The 15,263-nt window shown below is 45.7% G+C and overlaps 4 protein-coding genes across 4 annotated transcripts; 2 read left to right on the top strand and 2 right to left on the bottom strand.

Annotated features, from left to right (window-relative positions):
* Window positions 1-83: 83 nt before the first annotated feature.
* On the bottom strand, window positions 84-977 carry C922_01198 (hypothetical protein; the record flags this gene model as incomplete). Its single annotated transcript, XM_008816806.1, has 1 exon — window positions 84-977. The coding sequence occupies one exon, from the start codon at window positions 975-977 to the stop codon at window positions 84-86; it is 894 nt and encodes a 297-aa protein (XP_008815028.1).
* A 2,538-nt stretch (window positions 978-3,515) lies between these two features.
* Window positions 3,516-7,367, top strand: C922_01197 (DNA mismatch repair protein MSH6; the record flags this gene model as incomplete). The annotated part of the gene is made up of 1 exon (XM_008816805.1): window positions 3,516-7,367. The coding sequence occupies one exon, from the start codon at window positions 3,516-3,518 to the stop codon at window positions 7,365-7,367; it is 3,852 nt and encodes a 1,283-aa protein (XP_008815027.1).
* Window positions 7,368-8,718: 1,351 nt separating this feature from the next.
* C922_01196 (hypothetical protein) lies at window positions 8,719-10,935 on the top strand (the record flags this gene model as incomplete). The annotated part of the gene is made up of 1 exon (XM_008816804.1): window positions 8,719-10,935. One exon carries the CDS (start codon window positions 8,719-8,721, stop codon window positions 10,933-10,935), a length of 2,217 nt encoding a protein of 738 aa, XP_008815026.1.
* Window positions 10,936-11,360: 425 nt separating this feature from the next.
* On the bottom strand, window positions 11,361-13,121 carry C922_01195 (hypothetical protein; the record flags this gene model as incomplete). Its single annotated transcript, XM_008816803.1, has 1 exon — window positions 11,361-13,121. The coding sequence occupies one exon, from the start codon at window positions 13,119-13,121 to the stop codon at window positions 11,361-11,363; it is 1,761 nt and encodes a 586-aa protein (XP_008815025.1).
* Between the last annotated feature and the right edge of the window lie 2,142 nt (window positions 13,122-15,263).

The raw sequence follows: 15,263 nt of genomic DNA, 5'->3' as shown, positions 1-15,263 counted from the left end.
ACAGACACAAAAACAAACATGTAACAACATAAAGGCGCACACAGATGCGTAGACAAACGGTTATATCCCTGAGGTGCACCCCTTCAAGGGGCCCGCTTCTTAATATTATTCTCGTACACCTTCCGCTCGACATTTTCACTGAAAATTTTATTTTCCAAGTAATTTTGCCCTGCCTTCAATTTCTCCTCATCGATGGAATTGGCGATTTTATAGTAGGCCCAATCTTCCGTGGACTTATCGACTGTGTTGATCTGTTTATTTTCTTGTATGCTCTCAACAAGCTGATCAATGTTTGCGAAATTTCCTCCGATGTTCATTTTGTCTTTCATTCTGAGGTATCGCTTATAGGAGGAGGAGGTTTTATCGATTTTTTTCTGGACCGTGTATACTTTTCCTGCGTACATGTATTTTTTTTCCACTTTCACTGAGTTATTTTCGTAAAAGTTTTCCAGCGCGTTCTTCACCACGGTTGAAATGTCGCTGTTATACTGTTGATTGCGGCACTTCTCCTTGAATGCCTTTATGTCCATCTCGGGGGACGCTTCATTTCCGCCAAACGATGGAGAGTACTTCTTCAAATGGTCATGAAGCTTCTGCCTCGTGTTGTAGTTCTTCTCTTCCTGAGGATACTTCTTGTGAAATTGCAACAGGAAGTCTTCATCGCTAACTGACTTCTCGTGTTTGTACAGCAGCTCATATTCTCTGTTAATGTCGTGGTAGGTTTTTTCAATTTTTTCCTTTATGATTGAGTTCTTTATGATGCTTTTTATCATCTTTGGGTTGGTTTCATCTTTCCTTTTGTTTCTCTTCGCCTTCCTCAGATTGCTCACTAGCTGCTTGCCTTCTTCCTGTAGCTCCTCCTTTACTTCGTCGGACAGGTCTCCCTCATTCAGCTCCTTCTGCAGCTCCGCCTCGACGTCGTAGTTCTCGTCCTCCTCGTCGGACGAGGGAAATTCCATGGACAGGATGGTGGCCATCTTCCCAGGCGGTTCCCGATTGGCAGTTTGTAGTTAGTCTGATTGGCGAATAGCGGCTTGCAGTTAGGCTGACTGTTGGTTTGCGGTTAGGCTGATTGGCGGTTGCAGATTGGCGCTTTTCAGTTAGACTGAGTGACCACCGGTGAAATGTCCCCGCGCAGCGCACTTAACCGTCTTTGCAAAACTGAGTCGAAGTGGTGTGGAGGGGTAGGCGTGGATGTGGGTTGCTACATCAGGCGCATCTTTTCACATCGCCCCATGAGCACGCCATCCGCACGCGAGCATGAGGACAACGGATTCTATACACCCCTGGGGGCTAACTCCAATTCGGATAATCGCCCGAGAGGCGCGGTAAAGGAGCGCCTATAAATTGCTTTCCCCCTTTTGTAAAACTAATAGGAGCATTTTTTTTTTTTCTCATTCTTAACCGTCAAACAATTGCGCTAACTGTGCTGCCGCGCCCCCGTTTGGTGATGGCCCTCCTTCACGGACGGGCAAAGCAAGTTTACAAAGAAGCAGTGAAGCGCATACAGATTCGCCTTCAACATAACAGAACAGTTTGAGTGAAAATTTTTTTTGTAAATCTATTCTGGGTTAAAAAGGAGTGATCGTATTTTTTGTTCTTCTTCATTTTTTGTGGGGTCGGCGAGTACTTCTCGTGGTGCACCATTAAGTCGGTTTTTTTTTTTTTTTTGGGGGGAGGGGGGCCCCGATAGGAGGTTGAATTTTCCCCCAGCATATGGCCCATGTATTGGTAGTCTATGGCCGTATTGCTATGCACACGTGGCGAAATTATTGTGTATAATGTGCAGGGTGCACATGCAGAGTTTTTTTTTTGTGAGCATTTTTTTCTTTTTTTAAACTTGTCGTGTTGGTCGCGAGTCGTTGGAAGGGGGGGAGAAGCCTCTTCCTTTATCATGCCATGCTGTATGAGTATTTTTTTTTTTTTTTTTCCTTTTTTTCGTTTTTTTCCTTGTCAAATTCTTTTTCGCATGAGCGGTCTCCAGAAGTTTACACACCAAGGAGGGCACAGATAAGTGAAATGGTCGCAACGGATGGGGCCTCGAGCTCTCTTTTTTTCATAACCAGGGGAGAGTTTTTTTTCAAGTGACCCCAGGTTACAGCACATTGGGATGCACGGAAATTGCACCTTCAGTTGAATTTCGCAAGTTAGTGAGAGCTAACGGGGAAGCGAAGAAGAGAAGAAGAGAAGAAGCGAGGAAGAGAAAAAGCGAGGAAGAGAAAAAGCGGCATAGTTGGCAATATCCCCGTTCACCGTAGCATTGTTGCCGCCCTTATGCGATGCGCCCGCATACTGCCAACTCCGTTGTGTCTTGTTCCCCATTCAAAGTTTTTTTGCTGTACGTACCCAGCCCATACACTTTTGCATAGGCTTATAAATTTGAATTCTCAATCTCGCGCGTGAGGAACAAAGTGTATTTGCACCAAACAAATATCTTTTTTATTTTTTTTTTTTGTCACAACAGAGCGACGAGTTGATGAACCAGGAGGATACGTTGCATGACCAGCGTGTATTTATCTGTGAGAAGGCGAAGGGCTGTGTGAACGCACATGGCCTGATAAGTCCCCTCCCACTTTAGGAGCATTTAAAGAGAGCAAAAAGAATTTATTTTTATACTCTTCCCCCCTTCGGGGATAGCTAACGCAAGTTGGTAACCGTATACTTACAAGCTGGTGTAAGGCCATACGTTTATTTTCACCCATCTTCTGTGAAGCAAAAAATAAAAGAACAGGTGGAAGATTCATCTTACGTGGCCATGTTCAATAAGCGCTATCCATCTTTGTACGCGTCATTGCACAGTTCACTGCTAGACACAAGAAGTAGTCCCCCCCTCCAAAAGAAAGAAAAAAAAAAAAAAAAAGAAAACACATATGTGCATGTGCACGGAGGGAAGAGGCCCCTACGCGCGGGATGAACAAGGGGACTTTTTTTTTTTCTTCCAATTGGCCCAGTTAGGTAATTCATTACTTACGCCGAGGTGCATGTATATGTGATAAGTTATGAAGAAAGGTGATATCAATGGGGACACCCACGGATACTTTATAAAGAAAAATGAGTTTTTTTTTTTATTTTAACGTAAGAGTGTGCAGAATCGGTTGAGTGTTTTTTTTTTTTTTTTTGCAACGCGAAGACGGTTTTTTATTGCTTCCATCCTGTGTTGTGCTGTTTTTTGGGGATCACGGGAGTGACCGATTTGCTTTAGCGCCTCCGTTCTCCACGTGGGAAGGTCCAGAAGTAACCAATTGGTCAGAGGCCTACCTAGCCAGTTGGTCAGTGGACCACCTAGCCAATTGATTACTTCTTCACCTCCCCACGTGTGCTCATCACCTCCGACGCGAACTGCAGCTGAAGTGAAGAAGCAATAGGTACGACCCGCAGTGGGGAGAAGTAGTGAATCACATCACGGGCAGGGCTAAGAGCTGCTACTACATGCCGTTTTTCCCCGCGCCATTCGCAACGTCATTCACACACACGCAAACACATAGGCACACATACACACATACACGCAGAAACACATGGTCGATTTGAGAAAGTCGAACTCTTCTGGGCCTGTGAACAAGAAGCAGGGGTCCATTCTGAGCTTCTTCAAGACACAGGATGCAAAGGACAAAAAGGCGACTGATGCAGGGGGGGAGGCGGCCAAAGAAAGCAAAAGCGATGCAGATAGGCATGGAGCCGAGCATCTCAGCGCGGCGATGAGCACGCTGGACAAATTTGCAGTCAATGTTGGGAAGAGACCGGAGGGGGGAAATGAATCAGAGCGAAGCTCCGAAACGGATATCAACGCAGTGAAGGACTCAACTGAGAATAAGCAGAATGGATGCACCCCGCGAAGCCCAGAAGCCAACCTGTTCTCCGATGAGAGCCAAGATGTGAACAGGAGCTCGGTTAAAAGCTCATTGGAAAAAAAAGAAATCGCAATGAAGGAGAGTTACGATAAGGAATATACAGACAACGCGGAATTGAGCACCGACGAAGACATCATCGTGAGGAAGAAGCGAAAGGTTATAATCGATTCGTCAAGTGAAGACGTATATGTCGAGTCTAATGGGAGAAGTGAAGATAATGGAATGAACCAAAAAAAGGAGATCCCCCCAGCAAATTCAGGGGTTGGCGTGGATGGGAAGTTAAGCAACCTCGTTTATGAGCCGAGTAAGAATATCACGACGGAGGAAACGTTATTCACCAAAGAGAAAAACACAAAGGAGATTATGAACATTCACCGTCGAAAGGAAGAAGATGGAAAGAAATCTCAAGAATTGGACACACTAAGGAATAGATTTCTAGGCCTGCCAATATGTCTGACGAATGATAAATTCAGACTGTACATAGAACATTACTTTCTCTATTGCAATACGTTTGAATTTCCTAAATGGATCCAACCAAAATACATCCGTGATCTGAATTTAAGGACCCCAGACAATCCGGATTATGACTGTTCAACTATTTGGACCCCCCCACCAGATCACCCCTGGGCGGTGGAGTACAAAAATGCTCATTACACCCCAGGGATGCAACAGTTTTGGAAAATAAAATCGAAAAATTTCGATAAGATAATATTTTTTAAGATGGGAAGATTTTATGAAATATTCTACATCGATGCTTGTCTGATGCATACCATTTGTGGATTGAATTGGATGGGTGGGGAACAGAAACCTCACTTGGGATTTCCAGAGCAATCTATTCATCTGTATGCGAAGAGGGTTATCAACAGTGGGCACAAGGTGGTCGTAATTGAACAAATGGAGACCCCTAAAGAATTGGAGCAACGCAATAAAGAAACCAGCGGTCCGAAGGATAAAGCTATTAAGAGGGAGATTAATGAAATTTTTACAAAGGGGACCATTCTTCATGATAATATGCTCAGTTCAGAGACAAGGTACTTGGTTTGCTTTCACTTTGACGATATAGAAGATTTCGATGACCAAGTGGTGGATTCTGCCAATACGGGGGTAAGCAATCTCGCAGTTTCCTCATCTGACAATAACGACCGTTCAATGAAGAGCAAATGCAATTTCGGCTTCGTCGTGAGCGACATCGCCACATCGTACATCGCTGTAGGGTATTGTAACGACGATGAGTCACGTATCGAACTGAGGACAATCCTGGCGCAGCTATGCCCGGCGGAGATTCTCTATGCTTCCAAAAACATCAATAAGGAGGTGCTGTCTATCTTCAAAAATATGGCAGCCGAACCAGAACTGACCGCTGTGAGTTCCTTTCCTAATATCATTGCCTCTTTAGATGAGATAAGGAAATATTTTGAGACCATGCCCCCAAGTTTAGAAATGCATAAAGAAGAAAACAGTGTGATCTGTGCATTTGGTGGGTTCATCGTTTATCTGAGGTCACTTCTACTCGACAAGAAGATCTTTTCCTTCTGCAAAATTGAGCATTATGATCTTTTTAAGAAAGAAAATTATATGGTTCTAGATGCAACGGCATTGAAACATTTAGAAATATTGGAAACACAATCCGGGGAAACGAAAAATTCTCTTTTCGATTATGTGAACAAAACGTGCACTAATTTTGGAGCGAGGAATATGAGGCGATGGATCTGCAGCCCACTGCTCGACTGCACCAAGATAAATGAGCGACTGGACGTGGTAATGTTTTTAAAAAAAAACGAGCATATCTTATCCCTGATCCGATTGAAGTTGAAGAAGCTACCCGACATAGAAAGACTGCTGAACAAAATCTGTATTCAAGCTTCTCAGAGCGAACGAGGAGCTGTCTTTTTCGATAACATAGTTAGCACAAAGCTGAGAGAATTCATGACCTTCCTAGACGCCTTCAAAGAAATCGGAAGTATGCTAATCGAAATTAACACCATTGAAAGAGACGAAGAGGAGTTACCCAAGAGGCTCTTTGAAATCAGTAACACCCCAGATAGGAACAGTGCTGCGAAGAATGTGCAAGGGAGCTACCCAAACATAGAGCAGATAACCTTGGAGTTTTTAGAAAAAATTGAATTCGATGGAGACAAGGAATATAAGCCAGCAGAAGGGTCCGACGAAGCCATTGATCTTATTAATAACAAAGAGAAGGAAGTGGAAGGTGAACTCAACAATATCTTAACAGGCTTGAAAAGGAGCTTGAAAATTCCCTCACTCAAATATGTTCATGCGAAATATAAGTACGAGGTGGAGTGCCCGGAGAATGTGCCCAAAACGTTTCTGAAGCATGTCGAGATCACTTCGGCTAAGAAAGGGTTCATTCGATTTCAAAATGATAAAATAAAGCAATGCGTTGAGATGCTGGAAGATATAGAGCAGGAAAAGAAGGACGCCATTTATCCCTTCTTTAAGAAGATGTTTCACTTGTTCTATGCTCATTATGACAAATACGTCTCTGCGTGCAGACTGGTGTCCGAGCTGGACTGCTTGCAGGCCTTTGCCTTCGTGGCGCTCAACACACCCTTTTCCCTCACGCGCCCGATTCTGCACCCGATGAGGCGAAGCGAAAACGACCAGGATGGTAGCAACAACACAGGAGAGATCAGCCAAAGCAGTAGGAGCGATCTAAGCGGAGTGAAAGGCAACGCGCCGACCCACGAGAACCAGCCCTTCCTCATCCTCGAAAATAATATTCACCCCGTGGTGGCTACCCTCATGCCCAACTTTATCTCGAATAACATATACATGGGGTGCAAACAGGAGAATCAGTCTACGCTCCTGCTGACGGGTCCCAATATGGGAGGAAAGAGCACTCTCCTAAGGCAGACAGCCATTTCCGTGATTCTAGCCCAAATAGGAGCCTTGGTGCCATCCACCTACTGCGAACTGACTGTAGTAGACAAAATTTTTACTCGACTAGGATCTAGTGATAATCTTTTCGAAGGGAAAAGTACCTTCCTCGTTGAGCTGGAAGATATTTCTAACATGTTAAAGCAGAGCACAAAATACAGTTTAGCCATTCTGGACGAACTGGGAAGAGGAACTTCTTCCTTTGACGGCACCGCCATTGCCCTTTCGACTCTAGAACAAATTTCAGACGTGGTCAAATGCAGGTGCATATTCTCCACCCATTACCATCTTCTAGTAGAGGAAGTCAAACATAACACAAAAATCTCAAACTATCACATGAGCCTAAGCATAGACGACCATCAGGAGAAAATCATTTTCTTGTATAAATTTATTAAGGGAGTCTGTCCCAAGTCCTTTGGCATTCACATTGCTAAGTTAGCTGGCCTCCCCAAAGAAATCATCGATTTAGCGCATGAGAAGTCTACCCTCTTTGAGAACGTAACGGATGAATTCTGCAAAATCATAAAGTATAAGAATATTATGCGCTCCCTGCTCAGTGCCCCCGATGGGGAAAATCTGGCTGCCCTCTTCCGCAGGTACCGAGCCGAGTTCGCCTCCTGAGTGGGAAGAAGTGGGTAGCACACATTAGAAGTGAGCGAAACGGATGATACGCGGCCGACACATCAGTTTGCCTCTTCGTGCGCCCGTCCCCCCATTGTTGCACCTAGACAAATTGGCGTCGCCACCAAAACAGAGGGAGTCGCGGCGGTGTACAAACACCCCCTTGGCTTATCAGCTGCACCTGTCGCAGCGCCGAACGATGTACCTTATTATCATATGGGAACTACCCCCACCTGCGAGATTATCTTTCTCGGCCACTACCTCTTTCTCACTGCGGGAGTGCCTCCAGGTTATATCATCACACGTTTGCACCCCGGATTGAACGCTTTAATAGGTTTTTTTTTTCTTCTTTTATTTCCCTCCATGGTGGTAACTTCCTCGTAGTAGCCACGACTAAATGGGAACGGACACCCTGGGGCGTGCTCAAATTTGAGAAAGAAAAACGCCCAAAGGGTCTCCCTCCTTTTTAAAACTCCATTTTGAAGAAGACTACATTTTAAGGCAGCCAATTTTAAGGCACCCCATTTTAAGGCACCCCATTTTAAGGTATCCCATTTTAACGTACCCCTTTTTGAAGGGCTCTTCCACTTCACGTTCACACCTGGCCGCTGATCTCTTCTCCGCTGCGCATTGCTCTGCAATGGCAATCGGTTCGCCTTCCACCCCGTGTGTGGGGGATGTGCCGCGTTTTCTTCCATGAGGGGGGCACTCTTTAGGGGGAAATAAACCAACCCGTTCCTTCGACTGCGCTTTTCATGTTCGTAATAACCCTCTCCCTGCTGAACGATCTGAAAAAGCCCCTCCTTGCAACTGCCCATTAAAGGCACCCCTCCGCTGGGTTATATGTGCCCTGAGGGGGGGGAAGTAACCCAATAGAAGAGTAACCACTTGGCCATCTTGCGGAGGATAGGAAAAGCACACTGGTGTTATAATTCTACTGCGCGGTGCAAACGTGTTGGCGGGTAGCGGTTGGAGGGTGCATAGCGAGGCAGAGAAAATACACGCTAGGCGAATTTTTTTTTTTCTTTTTTTTTTTTTCTTGCAACTTGACGCGTTTTTGTAAAGGAGCCCCCGTGCCCCTTCCGAACGCGCCATTTGTGAACGCCCACTCGTTAGCGAATCATGGCGAGGAGAAGATACAGATGGTGCAAGGAAAGAACTCATATATTTTGAAGGTCTACCCCGCTTCCGCTTCTTCTGCTTCTTATTGTGCTTCTCTTTCTTCTTCTTCTTCCCCCCCGTGAATGGCAACCGAAGGGAGTGCTCACTCTGCCTGGTTGCGGGGTGAGCATTAACTTTTCTCTGTGTGTCCTTACGCCTTCTGAGCGTGCCAGAGCAGCAGGGCTTAAACATGGGTGCCGGCGCAGTGCTCACTCTGCTGTTCTGCATGTACGCAACAGGGCTGATTGGCGAACGGGTAAGCGGGGTGTTCGCAAGGGAGAAGGCGAAATTGTTGAAGATGGGCAGGTTGGAAAGGGGGCCCCACTCTTCATTACGTATTGGAATGACGAAAGAAGGATTCATCAGATGGTCTGTTGTAGGAAAAGGGAGGAAGAATCGACACGACAGGGGGGACTTCACCCAAGGGAGTAACCATACAAGCCCTCGGGAGACGTCCCTTTTTTTCAGTGAATACCCAGAGGGATTTTCCTCGTCCTGCTTGTGGGTCAATGCGCATGGGGGGATCACTCCAAAGGGGGTCCAAAAGAGAAGTGAGATGAGCATGACAGGAAGGGTGTATCGAAATAGGGGGATGAATCTGATCCGCCAAATGAAGGGAAACAGATCTGGTTGTTTTCAACTTGGAGCAAAAATGCCAGTCATCACGGTGAATAGGAAGCTATTCCCGAAGGAGTACAGCACAGACTACGAAGATGTCCTGCGCAAGTTCAACGTAACTTACATCAATTACAAGACGAGATTGAGGAGTAAAGCAGAAATAGACATACGAGCTATTGATGACTTGTATGGGAAAATATATGACAGCAACGTGTTGAAGAAGCAGTTCTATTTTTTCCTTTACCACGATGACATAAACACGTGTCATCGAATTTTAAATGAAAATAGAAACGTCCTAACGAGGGAGGAGTCGTTTCAAATGCTAAACAGCTTGCCCTATATATTTTTCAATCATCTGAGTTATGTGTACCCCACGGAAGACAATGTGGATCTCGTACTCTCCAAGATCTTGAAGACGTACCTCTTCCAGTATTCCAATGACAAGAACATTGATTTTTTGAACTTCAAATATAAGTATAACGAGTTGGATGAATACTGCCAGGGGTTGGAGAGGGACTTCCTCGCCAGCCAGCCCGTGGAGGATAGCGGCGGGGAGGTTAGCGACGGGGAAGAACCACACATGCCAGATCGCAGCGGGGAAGATACCACCCCCACTGACGCCAAGAGGGCAGCCATCTACGACGACGGGCGCGACACCAACTACGAGCGAAAATACAGACACATGTCTTACGACTACAAAATTATCGAATCGACCAGCAAGTATAAGGACCTCATGGCGAGATTCGCAAAGTACCCAAAGAACATCAAACTTCAGAAGGTACAACTGCTGTACACAAAAATAATCAGCATGAAGGCAAACAAGCTGTTTGAGGCATTTAGGAAACACGAAAGTGTGAAGAGAAACGAAGAGAGGAAAATCTACAGGAATGCAAAAATGACCTTAGACCCTGAAAAACTTACCCCTTGTCTAAATGAACCGGTGAAGTATGACCCCAAGGAAAAACAAAGAGTGAATGAGCTCTTTCATAAGTATGTACAGGAGAAAGATCTAACCAAAGCTGCTCTCATCATAAGAAAACACACCAACCTGATTGATACTAAGGATAAGAAGAGCCAACAAATAATGAAAGAGTTTCTTCGTCTACACGAATATATATACAAATGCAACAAGTACAATGAAGAGGAACTGGCTCACTTGAGGATGATTTACTATTCCACGGTACAGAAGCCGAGAGTCATCCGAAAAATATGCGAAGTTGGTATGTGGGAACAAGGAGAAAACACTACTCATAAGGAGGTGTACGAAAGGCAACTAAATGAGTATTTGCAGAAGAGGGAAGCTCTACGTGATGAGAGAATGAAGAAGAAGGGTATCGATATGGATGAAATACGAGACTTCAGTTCGGCGTACCCTATGGAATGGTTGCCTGTCCTCTACAAAGATATGTTTGAGGAGATCGAACGGGAAAAGAAATTAAAAAGTCTCGAGCGGAAAGGTGTCCTTAGCAAGAAGAGTGACTCCATCAAGCGGTTGTTTTCCCCCGGGGGGGCCGATAGGGCTCCTGGCGACGCCTCTCCGGGGATGCCACCGCAAGAGCGGTTGAGAAGCGAAGACATGACGCAGGGTCAGCACAGGAGTAAGGACCTCACGCACGATCTTCTGAATGTGAAGAACGAACTCAAGTTTGGCCGCAACGTCTTGAATTACAAGAAGAAAATTTTGGGCAAGAACAGGCGCAAGCGGGCCGGGGCCTCCAAAGGGGGCGCGCCTGGAGCAGGAGGGAAGCCTGCCAAGGGCAGCGGGGACTCGACCGAGGAGGATTCGTAATATGGCCACGGAGGCGGATTTGTATTATGTCTACCGAGGCGGATTTGTATCATTTCCACCGCGCCGTCTCCTACCGAGCGCATGTACCGTGTATATGACCCCTTTTCGCTCCTCCGTGTGCACAACGAAGGAAATTTTGTACACAACCGTGTTGGGGAATCTACAGCCGCGTGGCCAATCGCCTACCCCAATGATTCCCTTTAAAAAAAAAGATTAAAACTCTTAATCCGTAAGTTAATTAAAAAGACGTGTACAAATGTGAATCCTCGTCGGGGACCAAATGGGAAGACGAGGGGCGTACGGAGCGGCGCCGTGTGCTCCTCTGGGGGGTGAAAAAAAAATGACAAAATGGGAGAGGCGGTTGCGCGAGCAAGGGGCAGGTACGCGCATGTCCGCTTGCACGCCGCTCCCCCTGTGCCCCCCCGCTACATGCATCCTCTGAAGTAAAAGAACAAAGAGAAAGAAACAAACACAAGCGAAATGAAGTAATTCATCGTAAAGCGAAAATCTTTAAAATAAATGGAGGATATGTATGTATTTAATAACAAACTAATTGGAGTGACAAAGAAGCGGGAAAAGCTCCCCACGTGTTTGATAAAAACAGACGTTATGATCCCGCCGACGCTGTTTAGGATTATCAGCAAGGCAACGTATAGGAATTCCCTTACCGAGTTAAAATGAGTGGAAGGAAGAAGAGTCACTCCGTTTGGTAGAGGCCCGTCATCTGGTTGTCCCTCCCCGTGGCGGGGTGCACCCGTGGGACGGTGCTCTTCCCTCGCGGCGTTTACCTTCACGACTTCTTCCTTCGAGGCGTTTGCCTCTATGACTTCTCCCTTTGGGGCTTCCCCCCCTCGAGGTAACCTCCTAAACACTGATGATATGTCCAAGTGCCTGGTGGAGAGGCTCAGAATGATTGTGAAAAAGGCCAGGAACATATTCTGAAACCAGAAGGAGTATCTATAGTTGAGGTAGAGTGACTCGAGGAAGACGCAGGAAAACCCACTGGTGAAGGTTGCCAAAAAGGTTGTCAGGACACCTGTTATGATGTTATTTTGTGTATTTTTCTTCGGCGTCACCGTATTACCGGGCGGGTACTTATGATGGCAGGGGTGCCCATGTGAAGGGGTAGCATCCCTCGGTGTAGTCCCGACCTTACATGCTTCTACGTCAGTTATCGACCCATCTGTCGAGATTCTCTTCGAATGATTTACTACATCGTAGGAAATTCTCTTGGGGTCAGGGTGAGACACGGACTGGGGGCACGAAGTTCTGTTCAGCATATTTAGGAAGACTTCCCTTTTTTTTAATGCTCTCCAAAGGGTAGAGAAAACGAATGGGGTGTTCCTATTTAGAGACTTCGCCTTCATGTTGTAAAGCAGAATTGCCTTGAGGTCCTTCACGTCGTTGTCTTCTAAAGGGAAAACGTTCCAGAATCGCTCGGTGTGTGCGTGGATCAGTTTACCCCTACTGGGTGCATTTCTGATACCCCAATTATGCGCGTCCTTCCCCAGGTTGTAATCCTTCAGACACACCAGCGAAAGGAACAGGAAGACAATCGAAATGAGCTGCGACATTTTTATTCTCCTCTTCAAAAGAATATAAGTAAAAAGGACCACTACGAGGATCCTAAACTGGTATAGCAGTTGGAATAAGGGGATGGGAATACTCGACATGGAGACATAAAAAAATATGTTCTGAAAGTAGTACATGATGGTGGGCACGGTTAGGGAGATGACGTAACTCCTCTTCTTGGTCAATACATCAGTGATGTTTTCTCGCACCCAAGTTAGATTGAATTTATTCTCGTGCAGATAGAGGAAGCTGGAGATAATCAATTTTATTACTTCTGTGATGAAAATGATACTCTCTTCCTTCAGTTTGTATTTTAACTTTTCCATCTTCATCGTTTTTATAGTCACATAGATGAGCAATGTGTGTATTATCAGTACTACGAAGAGGGTTACCTTAATGAGGGTGTTTTCCACTGGGGGGAAGCTCGTCTCTTCGCTGGCCGCGGCGTTCGTGCTGGCCGTGGCGTCTGTTTTTGTCGTGTCATTGGTGTTTTCCTTTGCATTTGCCGCCCCATTTGCCGCCCCATTTGCCGCCCCATTTGCCGCTTTATTTACCCCTTGATCCCCACTCCTGTACTGCAATCTGTGCCGCAGTGCCGATTGCGCTCCCTCCATTTTTTGTACCCCCATATAGCGCGAAAGGAGCTGGGGCGGACATGAGCGATTAGCCGTTTGTCTCTTTCTTTTAAGGGTCCATGTGGCGTTTCAAAAGGGGAGGTACACATGTAGAGGGGGGAGAATAAGGCAGATCGGGGTTCGGTCAACGGGCTCTGGTCTTTATCTAACATGTCGCTCGGCGGTCTGGAAGCTTCCTCACGATGGGACTGTCTCCCCATGGAACGCTCTCATCCTGGGGCTTTCTCACCTGGCCCCGTGATCACCCCCTCTATATACGTTTATTCACTCATCCGCAGAGCGCAATCTGGACTCGCTGACAAAAAGAGCAGTAGATAACGCGAAAAAGGGGGAACTTCCCAGGTGGTCAAAGAAGCTAGCTCACCCGTTCTCCGATCCCCGCTTACTACTCACCGCTCTTTTGTTCACTCCTCTCAAGTTGGTAACTGTTATTTTAAGTTTAGTCAACACGGCCATTGCGTCAAAGCCTAAGAGGAAGTCACAACTTAATAGCGAAAAAAAAAAAACAGAAAACAACAGAAGAAGAAGAAGGCACTATCCGTTTAACGGGACAAAGTAAAAAATAATATGCCACATGTAACCTCACATCTGGAAGCATAATGATGTAGATATAACTTTGGACGTGGGAGGGGAAAAAGGAATCAACGGTGACAACTTTTCCCCTCTCAACCGACTATCTAAAAAAAAAAAAAACATGAAAGCCAAATTGGTTAAATATTATGAATGATTATTACGTATATATATGTGCTTTTTTGGCGGAAAAAAAAAAAAATTCCCTCATCTGCGGACTGTTCGTTAAGAACATGTCGGTTCTCATCATAAAGACTATCCCTTTACTTAGGTTAAAAAAAACGAACAAACAAACGTATGCGCGGAGGTGTACGCTACTCGAAGGGGCCTCCTTTAACGAAGGTCCAAGAAAAACGACCGAGGCAACGTGGCAACGATGCAGAAGAACGGCTTGGGTTTCCACTCCCAGGGCACTCTTGTCTTCCCCCCACTCCGCAGCGTGTTATAAATTTTTTTGCAACCTTTCCTGCAAATTCCTCCACGCGCAGGCAACTACACTACGCAGATGTGTGAACATGTGTATCTGTAGACATAGAACTGCACAGCTATACATAACACACGCGCGTGACCTTCTGGGTGAACTCTCTCTGCCGCTTCCTCTTCGCAAAAGCAGTAGCTTACCATATTTGTTCGTTTCGCTCGCTCCTTTTCTCTGCTCGTATGTTCGTTCAACGTTGCGCGGGTTTGCCCCATTCGTTTCATTACTGCTGTTTGTGCGCTTTATTCGTTGCTACTTTTTGTTGATTCATCTTTCTTTTTTTCTTTACTTCTTTTCTTTTTGCACATTTTTTTCTTTTTCTCTTTTTACGTATTTTTACTTTTTCTCTTTTAAAGCATTTTTATTTTTTCATGTTTTTTCTCATTTAAAAGACGCACAAGGGGTATTCACAAAAAATTTCGATAAATGCGGAAACAAAAAAAGGGGGGTGCAAAAATCCAAGGAAGGGGGGAGCTCCGCGACGACGCACAGGTGGGGAATGAAGTGGGGAGCGGGGATGAGGAAGCAGAAAAGGGAATACGTGAAACGGGAGGTATAAAAAAGCGAAAAAAAGGCAGGTGTGGACGCACAAACGGAATGGAGCAGCACAGGGGCGCAAAAACGCTGGTGTGCATTTCGCGCGTTCGCTTGCTCCCCGCACGGATTATCAGCTCATCATATTTTTCCCTTGGATATTCCCTCCGCGCAGTCACAAAAAAAGAGTAGAAAAAGGGGTCACAAAAACGGGGTACAAAAAACGGATAAAAATGAACGTTAAAAATGAACATTAAAAATGAACTTTGAACGGGGAGATGGTGGGACCCCCACAGGGGGGCCGCGTAACAAAGGGACGCTGCACAAACGGCTCCTGACGAGGCGCCCAACTTTATGGAAACGTAGCAAATTACTTTAAAAATCAGCAACGTGACGTCCCCATCCCTCCCTCCTTCACCTGAAAAAGCACATATCGCTGCTGAGAAGAACGTGCACATATGTAACGAAAAAAAAAACAGAGAAAAAATCTGGTAACACTTTCATCCTAAAATACGCATCAGGGTGCGTGTTGCATGGGA

The sequence above is a fragment of the Plasmodium inui genome (assembly GCF_000524495.1).
Source record: "Plasmodium inui San Antonio 1 unplaced genomic scaffold supercont1.4, whole genome shotgun sequence".
In the NCBI taxonomy this organism is placed as follows: Eukaryota; Apicomplexa; class Aconoidasida; order Haemosporida; family Plasmodiidae; genus Plasmodium; species Plasmodium inui.
This window is presented reverse-complemented; position numbering and strand designations above follow the sequence as displayed.